This window comes from Plectropomus leopardus, chromosome 15 (assembly GCF_026936395.1).
Source record: "Plectropomus leopardus strain MGB_pleo_1.0 chromosome 15, ASM2693639v1, whole genome shotgun sequence".
NCBI lineage: Eukaryota > Metazoa > Chordata > Actinopteri > Perciformes > Serranidae > Plectropomus > Plectropomus leopardus.
This window is the reverse complement of record NC_142190.1, coordinates 25,065,562-25,090,577: the sequence shown is the minus strand read 5'-3', so window position 1 is coordinate 25,090,577 and position 25,016 is coordinate 25,065,562. Positions and strand designations below refer to the sequence as shown.

Below are 25,016 nucleotides of genomic sequence, written 5' to 3'. Positions count from 1 at the left end.
CATGCCTTTGCCTTGCTTATAAAGTTAGTAACACCACAAAACACAACTTGAAAAGATAAAAAGAGAGTTGTACAGCATATCTAACAGGCATATAGTTCAACAAAATATGACAGATTAAGACATAACTAACTAAGTTTTCAGAAATGACCTATTTTAACAAAACAAACTAAAATCTCATCTTCATTGTGCCCTTGATGTCTATTTTCAAGAGGACCTATTATGCTCATTTTAAGTCTTAAACTTGTATTTGTTTTTTTTTAATAAAACATGTTCTCATGCTTTAATGGCCAAAAAACACTTTATTTTCCTCATACTGTCTGTGCTGGAACACCTATATTCACTCTGTTTAGCACCTATCACTGGACTTGTTCCAGCAGCAATATAATCCAAAGTAGGGGAGAAATTAACAACATCAGCAGCTAAGATTACATGTTTCCATGACGTTAGCGTGTAGCTACATGTGCATTAGCAGTGCACTTGCAGCCAGGGAATGACTATAACAGAGAGTAGCGGCATTTTTTTACCTTAAAAGGGAAAAAAAAGCTTATAAACACAACCAGACATGGTCCAGAAGAAACATGACCTGAAATCAGGGAGGAATTTATGAAATCTGGAACCAAGTTTACATGTTTCTTTGATGTTTGCACCTAGCTACATGTAGCACTGTAGGTTGTGTTATGTAAACACTTGCAGTAACATGCCTAGAGCAGATGACCATAAAAAGAAATCCGGCATGCTATGATGTGATTCTGTAGCCAGTGTAGGAAAAAAAATATATTTTGAATGGTAGGAAAGCTGAGGTTTTTGCTCACAGGGGTTACTTTTACATATGTTTACCTCATTATTTGAAACTTTGGCCCATTTAATATGAAGACCCTTCAATGTGACATTATACATAAGACACAAAATACAGAAAAGCATAACAGATCCCCTTTAATACACTAAATTGACCTTGACCTTTAATAGACCAACTCCCACCCCACAACACTCACCTTGTAGCTGCCTTTTTGCTGTGGGACTCCATCTCTTGTTTTCGACAGAGCATCCCCTCCATCGCGTCCGGCTCTGACTCTGCTCCACCCCTGCTCGGTAACGTGGCAGAAGGCTCCAGGCGAGACGATGCCAGCCCGCTGTCTCTGCCTGGTCCGTTCACCGACTCAGACTCTGAGCCCTGCGGATGAAACCAGAACACGAATGGAAGTGAGGAGGTAGAAAAGCGCACGGCTGGATGGAAGCAGTGAGCAGCAAAGCAGCCATTCACAGCCATACATGAAAAGCCATGATGACGCTTGCTTTGACGGCACCGTATGATTACCTGAGATAACAGCATAGCGTGGGTCCACATAATCACACAGTACACTGATATTAAACAGGACAATTACAGTCACTCATATGGGTAAGACATACAATTTAAATAACCACACATTTGGGAAACATGCACGCCACACTGAACATGGATAATTAATTTTTTTTTAAATTCAAAAGTTACCTGAGATCAGATTTGTTTGAAAAAGGGGCAGATACTGATTTGCAATGTAAACATCATTACTGGTATTCTTAAGATGATCTCCTCAGTCAAGTGTCAGTAATTAATTGAGCTACTGTAAATGAATAAATGATAACTATACACTGTAACACACAAAGACAAAAACATACATGAACACATTCAAAAGTACAACACTAGATCAACTCTCTAAATCCTAAAATAATTTACCTTATGAATCTTCAAAAGGAAATCCATGTACAAGACGATGCATTTTAAAGTAACAGATTGTGACATTAGTGGTGTTTTTTTCCCCTGAATGAACCTTTTTTCTACAAAGACTATTTATGACTCACATTCATCACAGGAAGTGTGCACATACAGGAAAACTAACAAACTACATATAAATCAGCTTTGAACAGCTATAGTTACCACCACATTTACAAATCCGAGCCTTACACGTACAGTCACTCCTGTCCTGGCCAAGATGAGCACATATATAACAGCAGACTGATCCATGACAACAATCTGTTCATGAATCTGCATCATGCCTTTGAACAGCGATGAGACTTGTCAATGAAACATGAATAAATAAAGCAATGGTTTGCATCTGTGACAGAGAGCGATGGCTTCTCAACAGAAGAAAAGAGGCACTGCAGTTGACCAGGAGCTGAGCGGAGGCTGTGACGGGGGCGAGGGGGGAAGCTACACAGCTGACCACAGCTTGGTACTCACACGCTCCGGCTGCTTTGGCTTACACACACGTTTAGGCTCTGATTTCTTTCCCACTGACAACGATAGCGATAATGACTGCTGATAAAAACGCAATGAGAAATTGTTAAGAAGTGTTTGTCTGCGGCAGAAACTTGAAGGATAGAAATTGAGTTACATTTCTAAAACAGTTCCCAGACACATCACCGTAATAACTGGCTACTAATAACAGTCGTCAGCAACTGTGAACATAAAACTGGTTCAACTGCTCATCTGATATAAGAAATGACTCCCTTTCTTTGACTGATTCTTTTCTGTAGTGTCAGCTGCAGGCGTTAACTAAAGTTTACTTCTGCTTTCCACAAGCAGCCAGTGGAGACTGCCATCATCTCCTCTGAAATAGATGGATGTACCAGGTGCTTATTTTTGTCTGCCAGTGAGGGCTTTCACTTTATCATGTAACATGTATGTAGGTTTCCCAACCAGAGCCCAACTCTGACCTCTCAGGTCCAATTGAGTCAAGGTTCCTGAGGTGGTGGGTTTTAGAAAAAGTGCTTCTGCAATACAAACTTATTTGTCAAGAATCATGAGCAATACCTATCAGCAAAAATGTGCAGTTTATCAGTATTTTATGTAAATTCACACATCATAAGCTACACTTAATGGATACTTTCTGATTTAAAAAAAATTACCTTCCTAGCAGTTAATGCCATTATATGACAAGGGTATGTGTATTGAAACAACTCAGTCAATTAGAGCAGAACAGACAGACAGGGACACACGATCACATACAGTTACATCATGTATTATATGGATGACATACTCACAGGTTTGGACTTCTTTTACAACTCATTTAATTTCATAAAAAAATCATGGTTTGCACCAAAATGTTGCATGTTTTTCTCAATGATTATTAATATTAGATGTAGATTTTTTTTTCTTCAGTTATCGTTCATTAACAACATTTTTAAACAGATTTAATATAATTTCTTACAAATATATGTCATAATGTGAAAGATGAATCATGGGACATGAAAATGACTTTACAAGACATTACATGCAAGAACCCTAAGGTAAAAAGAAGTCTGGTTAAAAAAGTGACTTTGTTGCACCACAGAGCAGAAACCCTGTAACACACAAAGCATTTGGATCTACAGTATGAAACACTCACCTGAGATGTGTCATTGTCGCTGTGAACTCCATTCACTGACACTGACTGATTGAGTGTGGTCTGATCCAGACTGGTTCTGTTTTTGAGAGTGAGGGGAGGTGAGTTAAAAAATACATTTTTTAAATGTCTATGAAACAACCAGCGCTGTTCTACTCTAACTCATAATTGTTTTACCTGGCTGCAGAATCATGTGCTTGACTTTCTGTCTCAGATTGTGCCACTTCTACTGGGGGTGGTGTAGGGGGTCGCCGCGCTCTCTCCTCTTCTTCTCGCCTCCTCTGGATCTCATGCTCCTCAAGCTGAAAAATGGGAACTCTGTAATGCTTTCTATACTAACACCTCATGAGTGAGAATAAATCAATATATGAGAGGCAGACACCCTGTACATCCTGTATCTATTGCACTGGATAACTTTATGAGATGTGATGCAAGTCATCTCTGTACTTACTGTAGTGAGTTTCTCCAGCAGCACAAAGCGATCCTCCCAGGCAGCAGCAAGTTTCTCAAAGGCCTCGTGACGCTTAATTAGGCTCTCTACCTCATCCACATTTGAGCCCAGCTCTGCTGCTCGCACCAGAGGTTCTTGCCCTGCCAACCAGGATTCTGCCACATAGGCATCACGTCCGAACTGCAACACCTCCAGCACTGAGATGCATTGAGAATAAGAGCAGAGGACAAAGAGAGAAACAAAAAAGAAAGAGACAGAGTGATTAAATAATGAGACATTAAGTACGATATAAACAGCATCAGAAACCCATTCAGGTGCACATTAGAGCCCTTTCAGACCAACAACAGCTTTATGGCAAAGTACACAGGCTTCATTGATGTCAGTAAGGTCAGTACATTGTGACGGGGAGGGTTGCCCAAACAAAGGCGGGAAAGCATATGCAGACAATCCATAAAGTCAGTCTGTGCTCTACTTTTGCAATACTGCAATCAACACTCAGATTCCTGTAAGTACGCATGACCTGCGGACACAGCAAAAAAATGATGGCTGCCATGATAACTTTCTTAAGATGTACTGCACAATCCGATTTTCTAGAAGTAGAAAACTGCTGTGTGGTGTCATTTCATCTAATAGACCTTAAACGTGGAGATATTCTTTGTACTTTATCTGCTACCTTTACCCTTTAACAACCATACCATGTATCACTCACATTTCTTTTGCCATAACATTTTTAGATTGAATGCGTCCTTAAACAGAATCTTAACACGTTAAGCATGCCTACCAATTTGTAAATGGTCCATCTTGTCTTGCCACTTTTTGTTGATCTTGTCTCTCTTTTCCTGGAGTTGAACCAGTTTCTCCCGGATCTGTAAATCAAAGAACATTCAAGACAGATGAGGAGAAGGATATTAAAGAACACATGTAGGATTTAGTGCCATCTAGCAACCAACTGAATGCCCTTTTCCTCATCTCTCCCTTTCCATGTTTTCTGGGCTGCTGTAGAAACATGGCGGTGCAAATTGGCAGGCTCCGTGGAGGACCAACTTTCTGTTACTATATTTTCCCCCAAGTGTGTTCTGCCTAGCCCCACCCAAATGTAATGTGATTTTCTAGTACTTACCTTAACCATAACCTCTTTGCCCTAACGTTAAATGCACCCAAACTCAGTAATAGCCAATCACAGCACAGTAAGATGGGACTAGGCGAAACCCTCTTGGGGAAAAAAAATGTACACCAGTTCCATATGTAGATTTCAAAAGCTCTTTCTAAGCCAACAAAAAACAGCAATTCTTAGTTTCAGATGATTATACACTAATGAAAACATAGTTATGAATATAACATTCTTTTTCTGACAGATCCCCTTAGATGCACACATGTCCTTTAAGTCATGACCCACAAAGAGTCATTAAGTGTGTTCCCTTTTTAGTCAGACCTTATTCTTGTTAATATGCATAAATATGACTGTAGACGACAGTGAAAGTGAACTACTGCAAATTACCTCATCAGATGCATAGTGATTATTGTTGATGAGAGTGTTCCCCATCTCAGTACAGACAGTAAAGCTGTCCGCTCTGGTCTCAATCTCTGACTTAATGTCCTGATGATTGGCAATGACGAGCCCTGCAGAAGAAACATCCCTGGGACAACAGAGAGGAGAAAGAGGTGAGACTTAAATAGACCTGTATGTATACACACCGATTACACAGTAACACAATTCATTATAGTTACTTGAAAGTAAAGGATAAGTGACATTCACCTGGGGCTGTCATGTGCGTCAATCTGCAGGTTGACACCGTCCATCCAGAGCATAAGGTCTCGCACCATGTTGAAGAAGCGGAACTTCTCTACAGTGTCCAGCAGGAGGAGCCGGCGGGCCTGACCAGCCTCTAGCAGGCCCTCCCAGGCAGAAGTCACAGCATGTTCGCTTCTGTGAATGTCATCAGCTTTCTCCCCAGCATAAGCCTTCTGCAGCCGTGCCGCATCGTCTTGCACCTGGTTTACCTAGGAGGTCAAAGAGGAAGCAGAGACATTCAGTCTTTCTATTCACAAGGCTCTCACTTAATCTCACATCTCTTTATTATTATTTATGATAGCTGACCTGTCCACTGAGGGCCTGGATGTCATTTTCGAAAGTGTTGTGCTGTCTGTGTAGATGCTGAACAGTGTTCAAATCACGGCCAAGGTCAGAAGGCAGGCCCTCCCTCTTCTCCTTAACACGCCCAAGCACCTCCATGGCATCCTGATGGAAGCGGTGCAACTCATAGGAGGCTGCCAACATTTGTGTGCGTGTGTCGATCAACTCCAGCAAATCTGCCCAGGCCTCGTTTAGCCCGTCTTTCCACTCAGCCACACTGGCATTCTCAGGATGACCCGACTCAATCAGGTCATCTGCCAGCCCATTTACACCATCCACACGCTCTTGGCCAATGGTGCTGGTGTCCCGAGCAAACTCCCGGAACTTGTCCCTCAGCATCTGTAGAAAGGAAAACCAGGGCAGAAGTGAGAAACATAATTAATTCAGCTAAATTTCCCTGAGCTTCAGTGTCTCCAAAGTATGTGACAGAGAAATAAAACTCACTGTGACATGTTCATAGTCCTGTCCTAGTTCATGGGAGCCAGCAACCACCTCCCTCTCAGCAATCCACTGTTCCAGGTCATCCACCTCCCGCTTCAGCTGGGTCAGCCGCAGTCGCTCCTGAAGACGCCCACGACGCTCCTCAGCCAGGTCTTTCAACCCTGCGTACAGTTTGTCGACTTGGGCTTGCCTTAAGGTGATCCTCTCGCTGTGTTAATAAAAAAGACAGATAAGTGGCTGTGGGCAGACAACTTCCTTCATAAAAAAGACACACAAAAATGTCACTTCAATACTCAGATCTTCTTTGGGCTCTCTCACCTTTCTGGGTGTTCACTGGTTACCATGAGGCGGCTGCTGTTGGCTAGTTGGTGAATGGTTTGGGCATAATCTTCAAGTGCCTGTTCCAGGCTCTGGTGCTTCTTGACCATCATTAGTGCGCTTTGCTCATCCTGGGATCAAATAGCAGATTGTTACATTTTCTCATGACACAAGATTGCGTAAGAACATTACATCTTCTCGTCCTACCTTGGCCTTTTCCTCTGACATCATGTGCAGCTCTTGTTCTCCCATCCAGGCCTCTGCCTCCGCTGCATCAGCATAGAACTGCTGGGCGCGATTAGCGTCCATTAGACGGGCATGGCGCTTGTCTGTCTCGCCTATCAGCTGATCCCAGAGTTCCCGCAGCTCAACAAGGCGCTCCTCCAGGATAGACTGCCTCTCACCATCTACCTGGCTCTGAGTCTTGCCTCGCCTGTGGATGTCATCGATGCGAGGCTGGTGGCCCTGGATCTCCTTCTGCAATGTCTGATTCAGAAACAAAAGTTCTGTTGGAAATGACATTTGCTTTTGGTGTCTACTCAGTGAAGTCTTTAATAATTTAGAGATGCCAATTAGTGTATTGGATGTCACTTTTATCTTCCCTTTAATTACCCTGCATTACAAAATTTTAAACAAAACAGTAATTAATAATTTCAGTATTGCTTGTTAAGGAGATTTTCTCACTGTACCTGGTTCTTCTTGCTGAGCAGCTGCACGGTGGGCAGGTCTTTTCCGTGGTCTGTGGAGGTCGCCAGGGGCATCCTCTCCTTCACCCAAAGCTGAGAAAACAGACAAATGAATAAAACATGAGCCTCAGGCGAAACGCCAAACATTTATTATCTTCATGCAGGTAATCTTGACTCACAATTTCATCCTCCAGATCTCTGTTGAACTGATGTGCTTCTTTGGAGGCGAGTAGTCGCTGTCTCCTCAGTTTGAGAGGATCCTGAAGGTTGGAGAAGCTGTCAGTGACACGCCTTTGCTGACCATCTACCTCAGTGAGTCCAGCATCCTCCTGGGACAGGGCCAGAGCCTGAGACTGGAGGGACTGCACCTCTTTCTCTCTGACCTCCATCTGGTGCTCCAGCATCTATGCATGGATGGTAGAAAGATGTTAAACAAGAAATATATGACATTTTGCAATCTAAGTTCCACTACAACCACCAAAAGGATTTAAAAAATACACATTTCGGCACATTTCTAATCTTAAATTCTTCGCAGTTCATGTAATGTGTAAAATAAAGACTACATCTTGACAGCAAAGATGGCATAGATTGTGGTTTGCTTGCGCAGTATCTCTACCTGGTGCTTCTTAAGCAGGATGTTGACACTCGTCAAATCTTTGCCATAGTCGTCACTATGCAGCTGACTCTCAAGGTTTTTCAGCCAGACATCCAGAGCAGAGCAGCTCTGTGTAAAGAGCTCTGCCCGGTTAGCATCGAACAAGCACTGGGCCTTGGTGCGGGTGGTGTTCTCCAGCTCCTCCCACTGACGCTGCAGGTCTTCCAGGGTCTGCTCAACGACAGGTTTCAGCTCTGGCTTCTCTGCCACCAGCGCCTGACCCTCCTGTAGGGGACAACAAACGAAGACAAGTTTGAATTTACGTTAACTTTGCTTTTGTCATGTCAGTAGACTGTGCCCAGATACAAATATTAATAAAACACTACCTAGTCTTACTGATCAGCTTAACCATTAGCAATCCTATTAAAACGCAGATGAAAGGATGTCCAAGCACTGTTTAATCACATTAAATTTGACAAAAATGTATAGAAAAATGGACACACCTTATCAATTTTGTCAAGCCAGTCTTTGTTGGAGGCCAGCTCTGCCATGAAGGCCTGATGTTTCTGCCACTTGCTGTGAAGATTTCTGGCTTCATCATAAGACATGTCCTGTGCTGTCAGCATCTTCTCATTGATCCACAATGTGAGCTGTATAAAAGAGAACAGCCGTATAGAGTAAGTATTATCCCGAATATATTCTAAAGATATACAACCACTAACAAAAATTCTGTAGTTTGTTTCTTACAATTAAAGAAGACATTTCTGCTCAAAATACAAGGTTACTTTCACATATTTATCCCTTACGCAACCTTACTTATTTATTCATAATGCTTTTATATTTACCTCCTGTCCATCTTGGAGGAAGTGCTGCAGTTCACGGTTATCCTTAAGCTTTGCCAGCAGTTCATTTGCAGCCTCTTTATTCTTGAGATGCCTGGAGACAAGTAAAAAGAAGCCTAAATGAACTTCCATTCTTCAAACATAAAGTTAAGAAGAAAAACATTAACAGGGGTTTGCTCTGACCTTTCTTGGATGGAATCAACTTTTTCCTGGATCTTATCTGAGTTTGCATTAGAGTCATTAATGAGGCGCCGTCCAGCCTCCACCACACCAGTTATCTTCTCCTCGCTGGCCTCTGTGGTGGTGAGGAAATCCTCATGCTTCTTGATGGCCTCCTCTGCTCCCTGAAGAGTAGTGGGCATTTCTGTATGGGACAGCACGTACTCCTACACAGAGAGAAAAGGAATGTTTCTGTTACATTTCTCATGTGCAAATATCTAATTCCAATCATTGCTCTTGATTTCTGCAGCCTGCTTAATATAAGGAATGTGTTGCGATTAAAACATTTAAAACAAGAGCAAACTGTACATATACTGAAGAATGAATACTAAGACAAACTACAAATATAATTTTGCAGCGGCTGTTTTAAATACATACTCTTAGGTTGTGTCAGTCTATATATGTAAATGAACTTTAATTTCCTCTTCATTCAAATATATGCCACTTAGATCCATGACAGTAGGTCTCTGGATTTTAAAACATGAAAAAAGACTCACTGTAGTATTGTGGCCTACACCACACAGATCTAGGTCTATGGCCCCCATACGACCCACTTGCACTGGTGCTTACTTCTCTCCTCACAGATTTAAGAGCACCAAAGTAAACAGACCACAAATACCCACACAACCATAATGAAGACTGGAGTTTAAAATGAGGATAAAGATATTTACAATTATCAGAAGGAAATACATTTGTTTCAATTAAACCAATGTAGGGGCAATGGGAGTGTTTTAACAAGGAAAAAATTGCTTGGAATTTGTTTTTCTTATAAAAGCATCACAAAATTGCAAATCTGTATAATGTTTACTCAATTTGATGAATCATTTTAAATTAATTTGATATTATTAATATGACAATTTTGCAATGTAATCAAACACATTTAACTCCTATAAAAACAATGGGAGGTGCAAGAGGGTAGATGTTCTGCTGAGATATTTGAAATTTAGATTTTTTTCCAACTTAATGTTACTTTAACCCATGCTCTGCTTAGACACTTTATCATCTACTTAAATCATGCAGTATGTCTAGTATTTCAGATACATACAGGTATTTGGCTTTGAATTTGGCACTGACTGCTGGACTGTAGTCTGTGCCAATAAGGCTTTATGATGATACATGATTTTCGTAACAATGAGGCCGTAGCTCTCTGGCACAGGCTTTAAGTCTATAGTATATTTTCCTAACCTGGCTGTTGAGGAAAGCCTCTGCCTGCTTTGCGTCTCTTAAGAAAGTCTGGAAGTCAAAGGCTTGGGCCAACAGACTGTGGCGGTTTTCCCACATGCAACGCAGCTCATGCCAGCCAGTGTCGAGTGCCTGGAGCCTCTGGGCCAAGAACATGTGCTGGGCATCCGTCTGACCTTGGGTCACCTCCTCACCGACCGCCCGCATCTTCTCGTAGTCCTCCTTATAGTTATCCACCTCATTCTTAATATTCTCGTGCTGGGCGAGCAAACTTTCAGCCTCAGGCAGAGAAGTGGGAATGTCCTCCGAGGCCACAGCGGTCTGGGTGCGGGAGAGCCACGACTGGAAGTCATCCAGATCCCTGAGGAAGCCTTGCAGCTTGCTGGCTTCGCCCAAAGATTCCTCGCGCCGCTTCATGGTGGCGTTCAGCTCCTCCCACACCTCTTGAATCTCTGCCAGGCGTCCCTGGATCTCTCCAGCCTGGTCTGGATGTTCTCGGGCCAGCTTTTCAGCCTCTTTTTTCAAGTCATCCAGTTTACCCTGAAAGGACATGAAAATCTTTTAAAAATGCAAAAATGATGACAAGATACCTCAACTTTGAGCCCAAGTTATTCCCATTATTCAGTTTACCAGATTTGTACATTATCTATTACACAGTTTGTTCTGTTCCCATCCCAAGAACTCACTGCATGTGACCTCTCTGTACCTGAATGGCCTCCAGGTCCCTCTCCATGCCTGTGAGTTTGCGTTGCAGTGCCATCACTCCTGCCAGGTCATTGCCGAGGCTCTGAGTGGATTCAATCACTTTGGTCTTTTCCTTCATCCAAGTTTGGATCTCATTACACTCCAGGTGGTAGTTCTGGATGTTGAGGGCTGACTCCAGAGCTTGTTTCTTTTGGCCAGCCAGTTGTTCGAACTCCCTCCATCTAGGGACCACACCAAATGTAATATTTAGGCTAGAAACACTAACCACAGTGCTAGTTGAACACACATATATTTTTGTGTAAAGTAGTGGCTTTTTTACTGAGCCTTATATGTAAGCTCTGACCTGTTGTGTAGCTGGTCTCGTGTCTGGTGAATTTGGTCTTTGTTACAGTTGTCGGAGCACAGCAGCTGCTCGGCCACCTGGTTCACATCAGTGACACGAGTGCCTAGGTTGTTCATCTCAGGTTCCAGTGTCTCGAATCTGCAGTCACAAATAATAGACTAGCATCAACTCACTCATTCTGAAAAGTCTGATTTAGTTTAGACAAGATATTTCCATAGATAATAATATTTTGTGAGAGAAAGCCGTTTTGTATACTTTAGAGAACAAGATTAGAGTTACAAGATGTACTAACTATTGTTGATTTTTGTATTTCATTTCATGAGTACTACCTCTTGTGTGTTGATTAACAATTGTAATTATTTGAATTCATTTTGGTTGATATTTCACGCATTTAAGTCTCAGCTTCAATGTTACCAACATGTAAAGGATTTTAAAGAGACGAGAATTCAGCTATCATCATATTTATGATAAATTACATCTTCAGTGTTGACATCTTTCCTTTCCCAAGACTAACCTCTGCTGCACCACCTCTAAGTCCTCCAGTTTGGTTGGGATCTCCATGCAGTGTAACCACTGCTCCTTTTCCTCCACCCAGAGCTGGCAGGCACCAGCTTCACTGAACATGCGGTAGAGGGCCAGGGCACCTTCCAGAGCCTGGCGGCGAGCTGCTGACAGAGACTCCAGTTCTTCATAGCGCTGCTCAATAGCAGGTAGGCGACCATCCACCTACAGTCATCCATAAAAAAAAATTGTAAGACAAACAGTATGTCATCACTGAAGAAGTATGAAAAACATAGTGCACATACCTGAGGGAAATGTATGTAGGCCTGTGGCAGTGCTTGGACCTGCTCGTGCAGGGAGTCGATGCCAGGGCGGTGACTCTGGATCTCCTCCTCTATCTCCCTCTGCTTGCGAGCCAGAGTTTGAGTGGAGAACTCATCGTGGCCCACCTCTGGACTGGACACTTGTCTAAGTGTCTCCATGATCCATGCTTCCATGTCGTTGGCATCTGTTTGAAACTGGTGAAGGGCCACCGCTTCCTTCAGGCTCTGCTCTCTAAGCTTAGTTGTCTGGGGAGCAGGGAGGACAAGAAGGTCACACACACAAAAAAGCAGTATTTGGGAAACCTTTGTAATGTGCAAATACAAATGCAGAGAATCGTGATCAACACCCACCTCCTCCAGATGTGCCCACTGCGCACGGATGTCTTGAATCCTCTCAGTGACCTCTGGCGCTCCAAAGTGTCCCTCCTGAACCAAAGTTTCTCCGGCAGCGATGCTGTTACTCAGGGGGCCATAACGGGCTGCCATCTCATCCCTGAAGGCCTCATGTTTGCTGAGCAGGTGAAGGGCAGAGGTGAGGTCACGGCCACAGTCTCCACTGGCCAGGATCTGTTCCTGCTCTCTGATCCAGGCTGCCTCCTCTCCCAGATCCCACAGGAACTGCCACAGGCGGCGCGAGTCCTCTAGGCGCTCTCTGCGTTTTGCAGCAAGCTGACCAAGCTCCTCATAGGCTTGACCCAGCAGGTCAACCTTCTCGCTAACTAGTCCTGGCTCACATGGTTTGTAGGCTGGAAATTTAAGAGGCAGGAATACATGGGCACTTAGACATTGTGCACAGATAGGTGAGACTAAAGCTGCATGATGTGTACAGAGAATATGTAAAACAGGTTTGAGGACTCACCCTGTTCATAGGAAGTGAAGCGCTGTGCAGCTCCCTGCACAGCCTTGATCCTCTCTGCCTGAGCTGAAATGTCAGCCTCTACCAGAGTGTGTTTTTGCAGCAGATCTAACACGTCATGCAAATGTTTGCCACTGTCAGGAGACTGCAGACGACTCTGAAACACAACACAGTCCGGTTGAATATTTAATTGTTTCATCTTCAAAAGGATAAAACCTCCAAAATGTTTGCAACAGCACCCACAAGGTGGGACCCCATGTTATTATGTCCAATAGAATGTGTGAAGAGAGGGCAAACATTTAAACCAAAAAGATAATTATATATTTTAGGAGCTTTACATTGCACTTGGTGATATGTTAAATGACCAAAATCCAATAATAAAAATGGACAACAGAATTTCAACAAGCTGTTTGCTTCAGACCATTAACCTGAACAAATGGAAGCTGGAGTCTTACACAAATCACAGCAGAAAACATTTCCCTTATCTGAGCCATTAGACCAGAAGACCATTAAATGACAACAGGACAACAAACACAATTAAAAAAACAGATAATAAACTGTATAAAAGCATTCTAATTATATGGTAATGGCTGATTGAATCATCAAGATATTAACAGTGTGTTTCCAGTTACCAGTGAAAATTACAGAAGACGTGGATTAATGCCCTAATCAACTTCACTCCAGCAAAAAACAAACGCACACGTCTCCCATTTAATTAAACACCTGTTTATACTCCTTTTCAATTGAGAAATTTAATGTAAAGTGCTGTATTTTTACAAAGGTGGTCCCTCAGAGTGGTACAAAAAGGCATAAATGTTGCTTTTTAAATAAATATGAAATCAATCGATGTTTAAGTTTAAAACAATAATTAATGCCAAAATAAAGACCAAGATTTATCCAAGTAAACAGAAAAAGACTCCCAGTGATTGCAGTTGCCTCAGCCTACCCCAGTAAAGAAAGCAATGACAACTCAGGCTCGGCCTGTAAAAAGCTTATTACTGCTGGTAATGGTCCTCTGATAAGCGCAGACACTAAAGCTGCTGAGGACATATGTGAACAACAGCAAACCTAATTTAGAGGATTAGGAAATTCCTTTTTGTTGATTAGAAACAAAGCCAACAGAATGTAGGAATGAAGGCAGGTTTTCAAACAAAATGAGCACTCTTAAAAAAGCGTAAAGGGCCATATGCACCAAGAAGGATAACTATTATAATTGCATTGTTTTAGAAATTGCCCCGACTCAAGTGGACGGTGGTGTCCACAACAACTATGATGACAATGACAGTGGAATACAATATCGTTAGAATCACCTTCAGAGTAGCTTGATGAACGACGGAAACACTGTCAGACAAACAAAATCTGAATTAACAGGCTGTCAAAGCTGAATCAACAGGGCATGCTTGACGTCACTGTTAACAGAACGTTATCATTCAGCAGTGTGGACGCTGACGCTGTGATCATTAAAGTTATAGTTCTTAGTGTGGATGGCCTTTACGCATGCGTTGTGTTGAGTGGTTCTGTACCTTCATGTCTGCCATCCAGTCCATGATATAGCGCATCTCTTCAAACAGTCTCTGTAGGTCTCGATGGGCGTTCAGCCGCTCCCTGCGTGCAGCCAGAAGCTCTTTCAGATATTCCCACAGTCGAAGCACGTTATCTCTCCGTGCAATTATACGACGCACGTCATGATACGACTCTGCTTCCAGCTCTTTGGCAACAGCCTCCACAGCAGCCACACGCTCCCAATAGGCCCCGATGTCGGTCTCTATTGCTTCATGTTTACGGGTGGCAGCTTCCACAGCTCCCAAGTCAGTTCCAAAGTTGTCCTAATAACAGAGGAAATCACATTAAAACTATTCAATGCATTAAAGTCAGAAAAAAATAAAGCATGTATAGCCACACATGTCTGTTGCTGATTGATCAAATTTTACTACACTACCTGAGACACCAGCCTCTGGTTCTCACTCAGCCATGTCTCACGCATAGCTGCTTTGCGGTCAAAACGTGCAGCGAGCATCTCCAGTTTCTCCTGGCGAATTAACTCGTTTCTCAGTGCCAGCTCTCGCTCATGCTCTGCCTTTTCCAGTCGCTCCCAAGCCTGTAACATGAAAACACAGGAAGTTGGTAACATCCTGCAGCTAGGATACCAATACTGAGTACAAAAAGATGTCAATTCTGTGAAACGCCATAATCATCATATATTGCGGATGATAAACATGTGGCCTATGGAAACATTTAAGTCAACATGAACATGGCTTTCACGTGGCTTGCCATTTCTAAAGCAGCCTGTACCTTGTTGATGTCAGAGATGAGTTTTCCCTCTCTTGGCATGTAGACTTTCTGATTGTTTGCTCTCATCTTGCTCTGGATAGTAAAGAGGAGGACCTCCAAGTTTCCTTTCTCTGTAAACCTGTGGAGACAGACACCGCCTCTGTTAAACACAATGTGCCGCTTCACACGTTGGATCCTAATGGATAACGAGCATTGGGTCATTCACTGGGTTATATTAAAGCTTTCTGTTACTCACTTGGGGGGCTTCTCCACAGTGCGGTAGGAGTTAAAAGCCTGAAGCTGGTTCTGCACAGCACTCAGTGAGTTAGCTAGCTGCCGATCATTGAGCGTTCCTATGGTCTGCTCAATCCACTGAAGTAGCTCTGAGGCGAGGGTCTCATACTTCTCGATCAGCTGGTCAGCCTCAATCGCATAGTCCAACACCTGCAACCGAGAGGGATCTTTGAATCAAGACAATTGGTGGGCAAACATTTAATGTACATGTACTCATGGGTTTACTCACACATGAATGTATATCAACAGAAAACACACACGCAGCTAACCTTGCCAATTCGTTTGCCCTCCACTGCCAGGGCTTTCATCTTGGAGAAGTAATGGTAGTAGGTCGCCACATAGGTGATGATGGACTTTTCATCAGGCTGATCAACATTAACATCTGAAAAAAAGACAGCATGATCCATTTAAATGTGAATGGAAAGATAGAAGAGCATCTCAATTAAAAAAACACAATAGGTTGATCGTGGTGAATGTCCTTTATCAGGATTATCATGGATATCATGTCCAGCAGCACCCATAGAGAGTTCTTAGCAACTAGCAGTTCAAAAAACTCTGCAGAAACAGGCTGCATACACACCAACCTCAAAAAATGCAAATGATCTTAATCGAGCATTTGCAGATATGGTATCTTAAGATATGTTGATATTTCAACCATAGCAAAGCTTGTTTTTACAGAGTGTTTTCAACTACAAATGATATCCATTAAAAAAAAAATGTGTGTCCTGTTTTGCAATAAAGTATTTGTTCCTTAACAAAATGCAAGGTACAGTGATCCTAGTATGCTTTAGTATTTTGATCATTTTTGGGATAATTTTGTGAGCTCCAATTATTTTGGCCAAGATAATGTGACATGAACTTCTCATATCATCCAATGCCTACGTGTGAACTCTTCCCCCTATTTTGTTTAAAGCTGCTGAACATAAACTTCATCATGCACAAACAACACTAGCTTTTAAAACCTTAATGAGGAGTTTAATAGATGCCAGTCTGTTACGAAACTTTGGACATGCTTTGTGTGATGTCACTGTAGCTGACATGTGATGTGGTGTTGTCTAAGCTGTAATTAATTCCAGTAATCCTCCATAGTCTAACAGTCCATTTCAGACAACAGGCACCAGTGTAGTGTCTTGGTGAACAGTGTCAGGCCGTGTTTTTTTTTTTTTTAGGCTTTACAAAACAGTATACTCCGGGGCTGAAAAATGAAGCCAATGCACAAGTATCAAAAGCTGTAGTTCCATGAATAGCCACTTGAGGAGAACAGAATCAATCTCCATTGACCCCATGTTAAAATGCCTAAATTTACAGCAAGAATAAAAATTTGTTTACAGCCTAGTACAAAAAATGGGTTTGGTCTCTATAGTCAATTTACCATTCATGACAACTGTACAAGGGGTGATTTTTTAGATAACTCACCAACTTACAAATTAAAGCTTAAAGTTATGCTTAATTAAAGGTTGGTCGCTTTGAGTGACATGCTGTCTGCACGGCATCACCACAGACTGTGATTCAGATCCACCCTTCGCTCCTCCACAACTCCACCAAAGAGATATGGCCACTTCAGGCTCCAAAAAAACAAGAAAGTGAAAGGCAATACGCCAAAGTCGAGGTTTCGAAACGCATTTATTATTTTAGATTGTCTATGGGCTTTACCCACTCACCTTCTGGGTCCAGCAGCTTGGTAAGCCCCAGTTCCTTCTCAGCCACATTGAAAGCATTCTGAAGATTGTAGTGAGCATTAGACCTCTTCAGGTTGTCAAAGTCAATCACATCAGGTCTGCAAAGGCCAGGAAACAATTATGGTTTAATAGGAACAGATTGCAGAGCAGGGTGCAAATCAATTACCATACCATTCAGGCTGACATATATACATATAGCATCACCTTCTTGTGATACAGAGAATAAAAACATTTAGCAGTCAACTTTAATGCATGTCATGTTTACAGACCAGGGTACATTAAATAATCAATTGGATTAAAGTATAGTTATCTGTATGCAAACAGGCTTCTCATCTGTGGATTAGGTAAATTGCTACTGTCAATTATTGCTTATTCTTGCCTGGATCAATCATTTTGAGCTGTGGTGTAAAGTTGGTTTGGGGGGGGGCTATCTGACACTGAAACTTTATTGTGCAATAAGCATGAAGTGGCAATCCCATCATAGGGTGTGAGGACAAAAATGGCTATTTCCTTATTGAGTTTCAGTGACCCACAGCATGTTCTTTATTCATGAAACATAAGAAATTGTGTTGCAGGTACTTTAACAATGGAAAGGGAAAACACTCTTTGCATATTGTAACTGCGTGCTGTGGTGCCTCTTCTGTACTTTGAAAAGAGGCCTGATCATGTAAATGGCAGCGTCATGGTTTACACGAATATCCCATGGTTCAGTAACTCTAATGAAAGTGATGTTTGCATTCATGTATCAAGTATCACCTTAGGCATTCATTGTAACCAACAGCAGGGTGTGCAAGTGAGTTATCAAGCATGGCTCCTCATAGAAAATAAGTGGGTTATTATTTCTGTGATCTAGGTCATCTTACTCCCTATTTTATTTTCATCTTTTTAGCCATACTGCAGACTATCTGAAGGATGGGAGGAGTAGGAGAAGACCTAAATAGAAAAGGGGATAAAAACACCCCTGAGAAGTATGATGGTACTGTGACAGGTGCGCTTCATTAGGCAGAGAAAGATAAAAGAGGGGGTGAAGATATTGGACACCTTTTTGATTTGCAGGATGTGAGATCCACACTTTGAAGAAAAGACCTATTATACTTAGGCATATGCCTAACAGGGGCCAATTTATTGTAGTAGGAAACATCAAGTACAGGAAGAAGTCAATGACCTGTGTTTGTGCACGATGGCATTGAACGCCAGACCATCTCTCCAGCTGGTAGTGAAGTTGTGGATGTTGACATTGGGATATCTGCAGAGGCCAGATCAGAAGTCATTACTCATTAACTCAGCACAGCAAGAATCATCAGTAACCACGTCTGTAAAATAATGAATAGTTAAATATATCTTCCACATATTAACAGTGTTTATTCTGTATTTAAGCCATCCCATTCTCTCCTCTCCCACTCTTTTCTCACCCAGCAGTTTTCATTTGGCACCAAAGCAGCAGGGCATCTTTCGCTGATTTTTTCTCCTTGTTGTCCTCCGTCTCCACACTGATGTCCTGGATCTGCCAGCAGAGCATTCATACAGATAAGACTCTGCCCACATCATTTCACACAATTCCTAGAACTTGCAGTATCATTACTTTAATCTAACTATCTGTTTTTACATTATACCAAATTTTATGGTTTTCGGTTTACAAACATTTTAACAAGTACTGACATTATGTTCAATATGAGATTTACACCGGAAATCACATTGCAGCTGCATTAACCTCTATTACCATTTTTGTGAGTTTGCCTGAGGATGGGCTTGGCTACATGCAGAGACCTGATGTCCCAAAGCCAAACTACCTCTTTGAAAGAGGTTAAGCAGTGTGGCAGCTGCGCTGAGAAGCAAATGGGAAGAACTCTAGGAGGCTACTCTTTATGTTACCTGGAAGCGAAGGATGATGGTCCAGATGAGACCCAGAGTGAGACGGTGATTCCCATCCACAATGTCATGTGAGCCCATGTTTTCTAGATGGACTTTTTGCTCCTTGAGAAACTGCAGGGCTTTATCGACATTCTCCAGGCAGTGGATACGCATGCGGCCCTTGGTGGGTTTTGGCTGCGAGGAGCAGAAGAAAAAGAAAGTTGACCTATGTTGTGAAATTATTGCACAAAAGTGATCACAACATAAATGAAGAGGAAAGAATGGCAGGAATATTTTCAAAAAAAAATGAAGCTTAACAAGGAGAAGCAGGAGGAGAAGAAAGAAGAAATGAAGCACATGATTTCAAGAATGAAGAGAGCGCATGATTTGTCCTTCCTCCTGACTTTTGGTGCAGGATGAGGGTCATGCTCAGGGTCTGGGTCAGGGTTAGGACAGAGCGGGGAGGTGTCTGTGTGATACTGACCAGCTGTTCTCCTGAGAGCACTTCCAGAAGGCGGATGAGCATGCGGCCATCTCGCAAGTCGGTGTACAAGTCACCAATGCGACAGGTCACTCGGCCTAAGTGAGAGTTTACCCATTTGGTAAAAGTCTTCTTCTGTACTGCTTCACGCTCATCTGCAAAAGAAACAACAGGGAGAGAGAGAGGGGCTTAAGTCATATAAAACCAAAACTTAGCTAAATGACATCAATGACATCAATTCCATTAGTCAGGGGAATAAATATTTGCAAGGAATCAATTTTGCTCTAAACAAACACTAACTTAGTCAATAATTTTGATAACAACTGGGGGCAGACAGGTGACAGTAAATCATAAGGACTTAAGCCCTTGTCCTTAGCGGTTCATTTCACAGATAAGCTATGCCATTAAGTCTCCAGGATCACTGTATTGACAGCTTAGTGAGAGGTTTTCACTCCTCGGACCAAAGTTTACTGATGGCTCTGCTAACGTGTGCTTTGCTAATTACCCTGATGATGTAAGTTCAGAGGAGAAAAGAGAGAAAAGAGAAAATTGCACATAAAGGCAAGGACATGTGCTGTTTCTTGATTGCAGCATGACTAAAAAGAAAACGAATCACAATAAATTAAGCTGTAACAGCAGCTCAGACATATGGACCAGGGGGGGTAAGAAGCTAATCCTGCTCTGCCACCTAACAAGGTGACCTCATTTCTAGGACACAAGGTCTTCCTGCCTTTTAAAAACACCATTCTAGCATTGCACTTAATGCGCTGCACCTAACACAAGCCCACACAGAAAAACCCTGAAGCAGACAGAAAATAGATCAGAGAAGCAGCTCTGTAATAATGAGTTGAACAAAACAAAGCCTACTTGCAGCGGCATGAAAGGAAATATAATGGTGGTGAAGATGGATGTCTCTTTTAAAACGATGCAAAACAACAAGGACTTCATTTTTTTCACAGGCAGCATTAAACAAACCAAACCACAAATAGCTACACGTTGAGTAAAGCTCAAAGCGTTCATTACACATATCTCCATATGATACAATCATCTTAGATGGTGCAAAACACCACACCTGCTTTCCATAACACACTTCAAAGTAGCTTGGTATAACAGCATAAACCCAAACCTAAATCTTCTGCACGTTTTGTGTTGCATCAAAACACCAAAGGCAGAAATATAATAAGTGTGACAGAAAGTAGCTTCGAGGGGTCAGTTACCTGGACAAGATTTACTACTTTAAATACAAACTTTTGTGTTGCCCTTGATGCTTCTTCACGTTTAAATCAAACAAATGTTCACTTCTAGCATAATTACATAATTATGTAACTATGTTGCTACTACTAACATTAGCACATAAACAAGTATCTAAATGCTGCCAAAGGTCTTGTTTTACTGAAGTCAAAGCCAAGACAGAGATTTATTTGACAGAATGTAATCAAAGACTGCACCATTACAAACTGAAGGTAAAGACTGAAACTGCAAGTTACGGTAACATTCAAATATAACACTATTAAAAACTGAGACCTTCAACCCAAAGGCAATGTCCAAATATGTATGTAATGTAATGTAATATGTAGGCAAACTGCAAAGGCTGAAGTTGAAAATAGTCATATTAAAAGAGATCAATTAGATTAAATCACAAGGTCAGTATATGAATAACAGATCTTGTGGAATTAAAAAACCATTAAAAAACCATTGAGATGCCCACAAATCTTTGTCTTTGAAATTGGTTATCAGGAATCATAACAGAAAGCTATTAAAGGCTCAGGAAGTATTACTGAGTCATTGCTGTTAAGTCCTTGATTGATAAATGAATACAAAGCCGTTTTGAGCAATGTGAGGTGACCAAAAAGAGCATATTGCGCAAATAACCACTCTATCAACTGTCAGCTAAAAAAAGAACATATTTTGAAATTTCACAAAGGCCTGCAAGGGTGGAGTAACACCACAGAACATAACGCTTGAGCTGCTGCGAGCTAAAGGGGCTTCCCCTGAATCTACTCTACTAGAATGGCTCTCCTTCGAAATAATACACGTAACGTCTTGTAATGTTGTGCTTAAACAGCACATCATGAGCAATCTGCTACCAATTTTCTGAAACAAACATTTATCAAAATGATAAAATACTCAGTCCCCTACAGCTGTGACCTCTGTGTTTTACCTCACTATAATGTGGTTAATGAAGATCCCCTGTGGAGTTTTTGACTTCTAGTGGCTGCACGGTGATATTTTAATGAGCCGGATTTCTTATCGTTTGTCAATGCTCCATCAACATGTTCACTGGAACGCATATATACACACACATCAGGGTGATGTGGTGCAAATTTCTGAAGAAATGCAGAGGGCCACACCTATCAAGTCTCATATTTCCCTGTTGAAACTCACATTTCAGTGTCTTTTCTAGCCATCTAACAGCCATGAAATAAAAATCTCAAGGATTGTCACACCATCGAAAACACCTCACTGTGTTGCATCTCTTGTAATCTTCGCTAAGTGATAAAATGCCAAAACACTGTGAAGCAACCTCCCTTGCTGCTGTTGCTGTTTCACCTGACGGCAGAATCTGCAAAAAATGCACTGACCAGCCAGCAACAGAAGAAATGATAGCAGGATATCTTCCATTATTCAGTGTAAAGTTTGGCTGTCCATGCTCTGCACCAGAGCTGAGGGCAGCAGAACTACACATAGAAGAGGTAGGAGAAGACAGCAAAAGCATTAAATTAAGAAAGCAAAGAGGCAGCGTGAGTGCATGTGGCATTGTTTTCACTGGATGATTAAGTCACAGTACCTGCTGGTAGTATGAATGCCCATGGCAGCCTATTTGGGTGTATTCTTGTAGAATACAGTAGTAATTTAAAATCAATTTTTTCAAATAATAACTGGTTCTTATAATGTCTGTGCAAGACTGCAGAGGAAGAATAAGAATTGTGTTCAAAAAGTACAGTATCATTTGCTGATTAAGTCCCACCCTGCCCTAACTCTCTTGTTGCCTGCTTGAGGGCTTGGTAACAATCGGAGAGCGCACTTGCATTCCAGACAAAGAGTTCAATAGCAGTTAAACCATATGTCAAACACACAGCAGCACAATGAGATGGATATGTTGGTCTTAGAGAAGTTACCATCTGACTACGGTAACTATGCAGACAAATGTCAAGAGATTACCGTTAATGAGTGCAAAACAACATGTACACGTGAATTAACGGGTTTGTGTTGTCTTGTGTTCAAATCTCCAAATTCCACAAAGATATACAGTTTAAGTTTTTATTATACAAATGTAACATTTAACCAAGTTACGACATATTTGGAGGGCTGGAGTTGTGGTACTGACAAGTTTCTCTTTCTATCCAAGCTATCAGCTCTTTTGTTTCCTGGACGTGTGCTTTTTCCTAGTTTACCTAAACTCAAAGATAACAGACAAACAAGAGATTCTTGTGGCATCACACTCAAACAGCTACTGTCGGTCAAACAGCCCTGTTGTAGTTTAGCCCTGGTTGCCTCTGCCTACTGTAAAAGGTCGTGCTGATGGTTTGGGGTTGTTTTTTTGTTTGACCGCTTTGTATTTCTTCTCATCTCCTTCATGCGCAACACTAACAGGTTATTCCATTATTAAAGCACCACTAAGCGATTTGAAGCTGCTCAATGAGCCAGCAGAGGTGGATAACTGTGGCAGGTGAAGTACAGCAGCAGAGTCTACATTCCTCCTGACGCCTGATCGTGTTGTGACAGCACCCAACACTAAAGAGGAGGTACTGGGGCAGTGGGCAGGGGTCCTAAAGAAAAAATGCTGCAACCGTGCTGGCTCTATGCCGCTAATAACAAGGCTACCGAATGAGAACACAAGACAGTCAAACACAGACAACAGTGTCTGACGTGTTTGCTTATTATGGCAAACAAACACAAACTTGTCATCAGTTGCGGCTGTGGCGAATAGGGACAAAATTGGTGCAGCTGTTGTCTCTAACAGCGTGACATTTGTGGACTGTGTTATTAGTACATGGGAGGATAGGTTAACTGTAATGTCTGTACATCCACGTCTAAATGGTTTACTAGTTTTACAAACCTTTACGAATGCTCTATGTTTGTACAGAAAACTAGTCTATTTTTTAAAGAGTACCCTGATCACTGAAGGTGAGAACAGAAACTGAGACTCCTGTCTGTTGTCAGATGTCTCACATCTAACGTCATGCAAGATACTGCAGAGCCTGCCAACATAGTTACACTATTACACAACAGAGAACAAGAGAAAAGAGTGGGAAAATATGAGCTCTAGAAATCAAGCTTAGTAATTACTAGATTGTCTTACTTAATCTTCCATAATCTCTTTTGACAAAAAAAAAATCCAACAGTAAAGACTTTCCACAGCAGTTTTTAAGAAAGGACTATTCAAAGTAATAATATTTCTCTTACACTAAAGATGCAAAGTGCCACAGACAAGGGCTGCAAGATGTGGTGAAATGCTTCATATATCTATGTAGAAATGCCTTGTAATCCATCAAAAAACAACAAAACAGATATTGTCTGCTTTGAATACTATATAAATCCAGGAAAGAATACTCGCTAATGTGGATTTAATCAACTGTTTAATGTTTCTGAAAGCTGTTTCGTCTACACAATAAAAACTAGACTCAACCAAAGAACTGGACTCTACTACTAAAACGTACTCTGGAACAAGGATAAAATATATTCTTAACCAAATCTCATAGAAGTTAGTTAACCCCTCCCTAACTATCCACGAGCTCTGCCTGTCCTTCTTGAGCCTGTCAGTGTGCAAGCTGCAAAAACAAGCAATTACAATTTTCTATGGAATATTTTCCACCATTGTTTACTAATGGCAGATATGAACTAGTGGTTAGAGGCATCACTGAATGTTTCAAAAGCATATTTGGGCATGTCCAGTCACTTTGAACATGTTTGTCTCTGGCAGTAAGCTTTAAGTATATGTCAGGGTGGGGGGTAGAGAGAGGGCCTGGCTCAGACAGTGCCCTCTCTCCTTTTGAAGGTAAAGGGATTTAGATTGCTTTTCTATTTAACCCCCAAACAAACTTTGGTTCTGTTGATAACGATAAATATCTGCAGGTAATCTGAGCAAATATGCCGCCAGACTTAATCCTGTCTGGGGGACTGGCTATGATCATATTTGGTGATAAAATGAAGACAGATACAACACTAACAATGAATTGGTGGGGCATGGCTCACACACGAAGAAAAACAATTTCACATCTGTGCATAAGAACAGCATAGGTGCAGCCTGAGACTATTTCAGCTGTACCATTGTGTTGAGGTCATAATTTAATGTTTGGTGTTGAGAAAGTGGTCACCTGGACAGATGTGATGCAGTGTTACAACTGATCAGGGAAATTAATGATTAATGATCCCATATTCCATTCTCCAGAATACAATATGCTTTTCTAAATAAAGTGGTCACAGTGGCATCAAGGTTCAGTAAATTAACTCATTAGTGAACAGACGTCACCAATGCATT

At 41.7% G+C, this 25,016-nt stretch overlaps 1 protein-coding gene across 5 annotated transcripts in view; it reads right to left on the bottom strand.

Annotated features, from left to right (window-relative positions):
- The window catches only part of sptbn2 (spectrin, beta, non-erythrocytic 2), a 55,957-nt gene that overhangs the window by 4,285 nt on the left and 26,656 nt on the right, over window positions 1-25,016 (bottom strand). For 2 of the 5 annotated variants that reach the window (XM_042499550.2, XM_042499552.2), the window contains 35 exons: window positions 19,538-19,689; window positions 19,075-19,248; window positions 18,615-18,706; window positions 18,368-18,448; window positions 17,185-17,300; window positions 15,793-15,905; window positions 15,486-15,673; window positions 15,251-15,368; window positions 14,898-15,056; window positions 14,482-14,784; window positions 12,962-13,115; window positions 12,454-12,848; window positions 12,085-12,348; window positions 11,793-12,004; window positions 11,279-11,416; window positions 10,937-11,156; window positions 10,234-10,770; window positions 9,013-9,215; window positions 8,833-8,923; window positions 8,491-8,637; window positions 8,009-8,272; window positions 7,572-7,796; window positions 7,396-7,485; window positions 6,914-7,192; window positions 6,707-6,837; window positions 6,392-6,596; window positions 5,912-6,286; window positions 5,570-5,814; window positions 5,312-5,450; window positions 4,595-4,679; window positions 3,814-4,010; window positions 3,540-3,664; window positions 3,366-3,441; window positions 2,219-2,296; window positions 993-1,171 (listed from right to left, as the gene is read on the bottom strand). In XM_042499550.2, the coding sequence (XP_042355484.2) occupies window positions 993-1,171; window positions 2,219-2,296; window positions 3,366-3,441; window positions 3,540-3,664; window positions 3,814-4,010; window positions 4,595-4,679; window positions 5,312-5,450; window positions 5,570-5,814; window positions 5,912-6,286; window positions 6,392-6,596; window positions 6,707-6,837; window positions 6,914-7,192; window positions 7,396-7,485; window positions 7,572-7,796; window positions 8,009-8,272; window positions 8,491-8,637; window positions 8,833-8,923; window positions 9,013-9,215; window positions 10,234-10,770; window positions 10,937-11,156; window positions 11,279-11,416; window positions 11,793-12,004; window positions 12,085-12,348; window positions 12,454-12,848; window positions 12,962-13,115; window positions 14,482-14,784; window positions 14,898-15,056; window positions 15,251-15,368; window positions 15,486-15,673; window positions 15,793-15,905; window positions 17,185-17,300; window positions 18,368-18,448; window positions 18,615-18,706; window positions 19,075-19,248; window positions 19,538-19,689 (6,550 nt within the window). The remainder of the gene's footprint in view (window positions 1-992; window positions 1,172-2,218; window positions 2,297-3,365; window positions 3,442-3,539; window positions 3,665-3,813; window positions 4,011-4,594; window positions 4,680-5,311; window positions 5,451-5,569; window positions 5,815-5,911; window positions 6,287-6,391; window positions 6,597-6,706; window positions 6,838-6,913; window positions 7,193-7,395; window positions 7,486-7,571; window positions 7,797-8,008; window positions 8,273-8,490; window positions 8,638-8,832; window positions 8,924-9,012; window positions 9,216-10,233; window positions 10,771-10,936; window positions 11,157-11,278; window positions 11,417-11,792; window positions 12,005-12,084; window positions 12,349-12,453; window positions 12,849-12,961; window positions 13,116-14,481; window positions 14,785-14,897; window positions 15,057-15,250; window positions 15,369-15,485; window positions 15,674-15,792; window positions 15,906-17,184; window positions 17,301-18,367; window positions 18,449-18,614; window positions 18,707-19,074; window positions 19,249-19,537; window positions 19,690-25,016) is intronic. The other 3 variants (XM_042499553.2, XM_042499554.2, XM_042499551.2) reach the window with 2 other exon arrangements.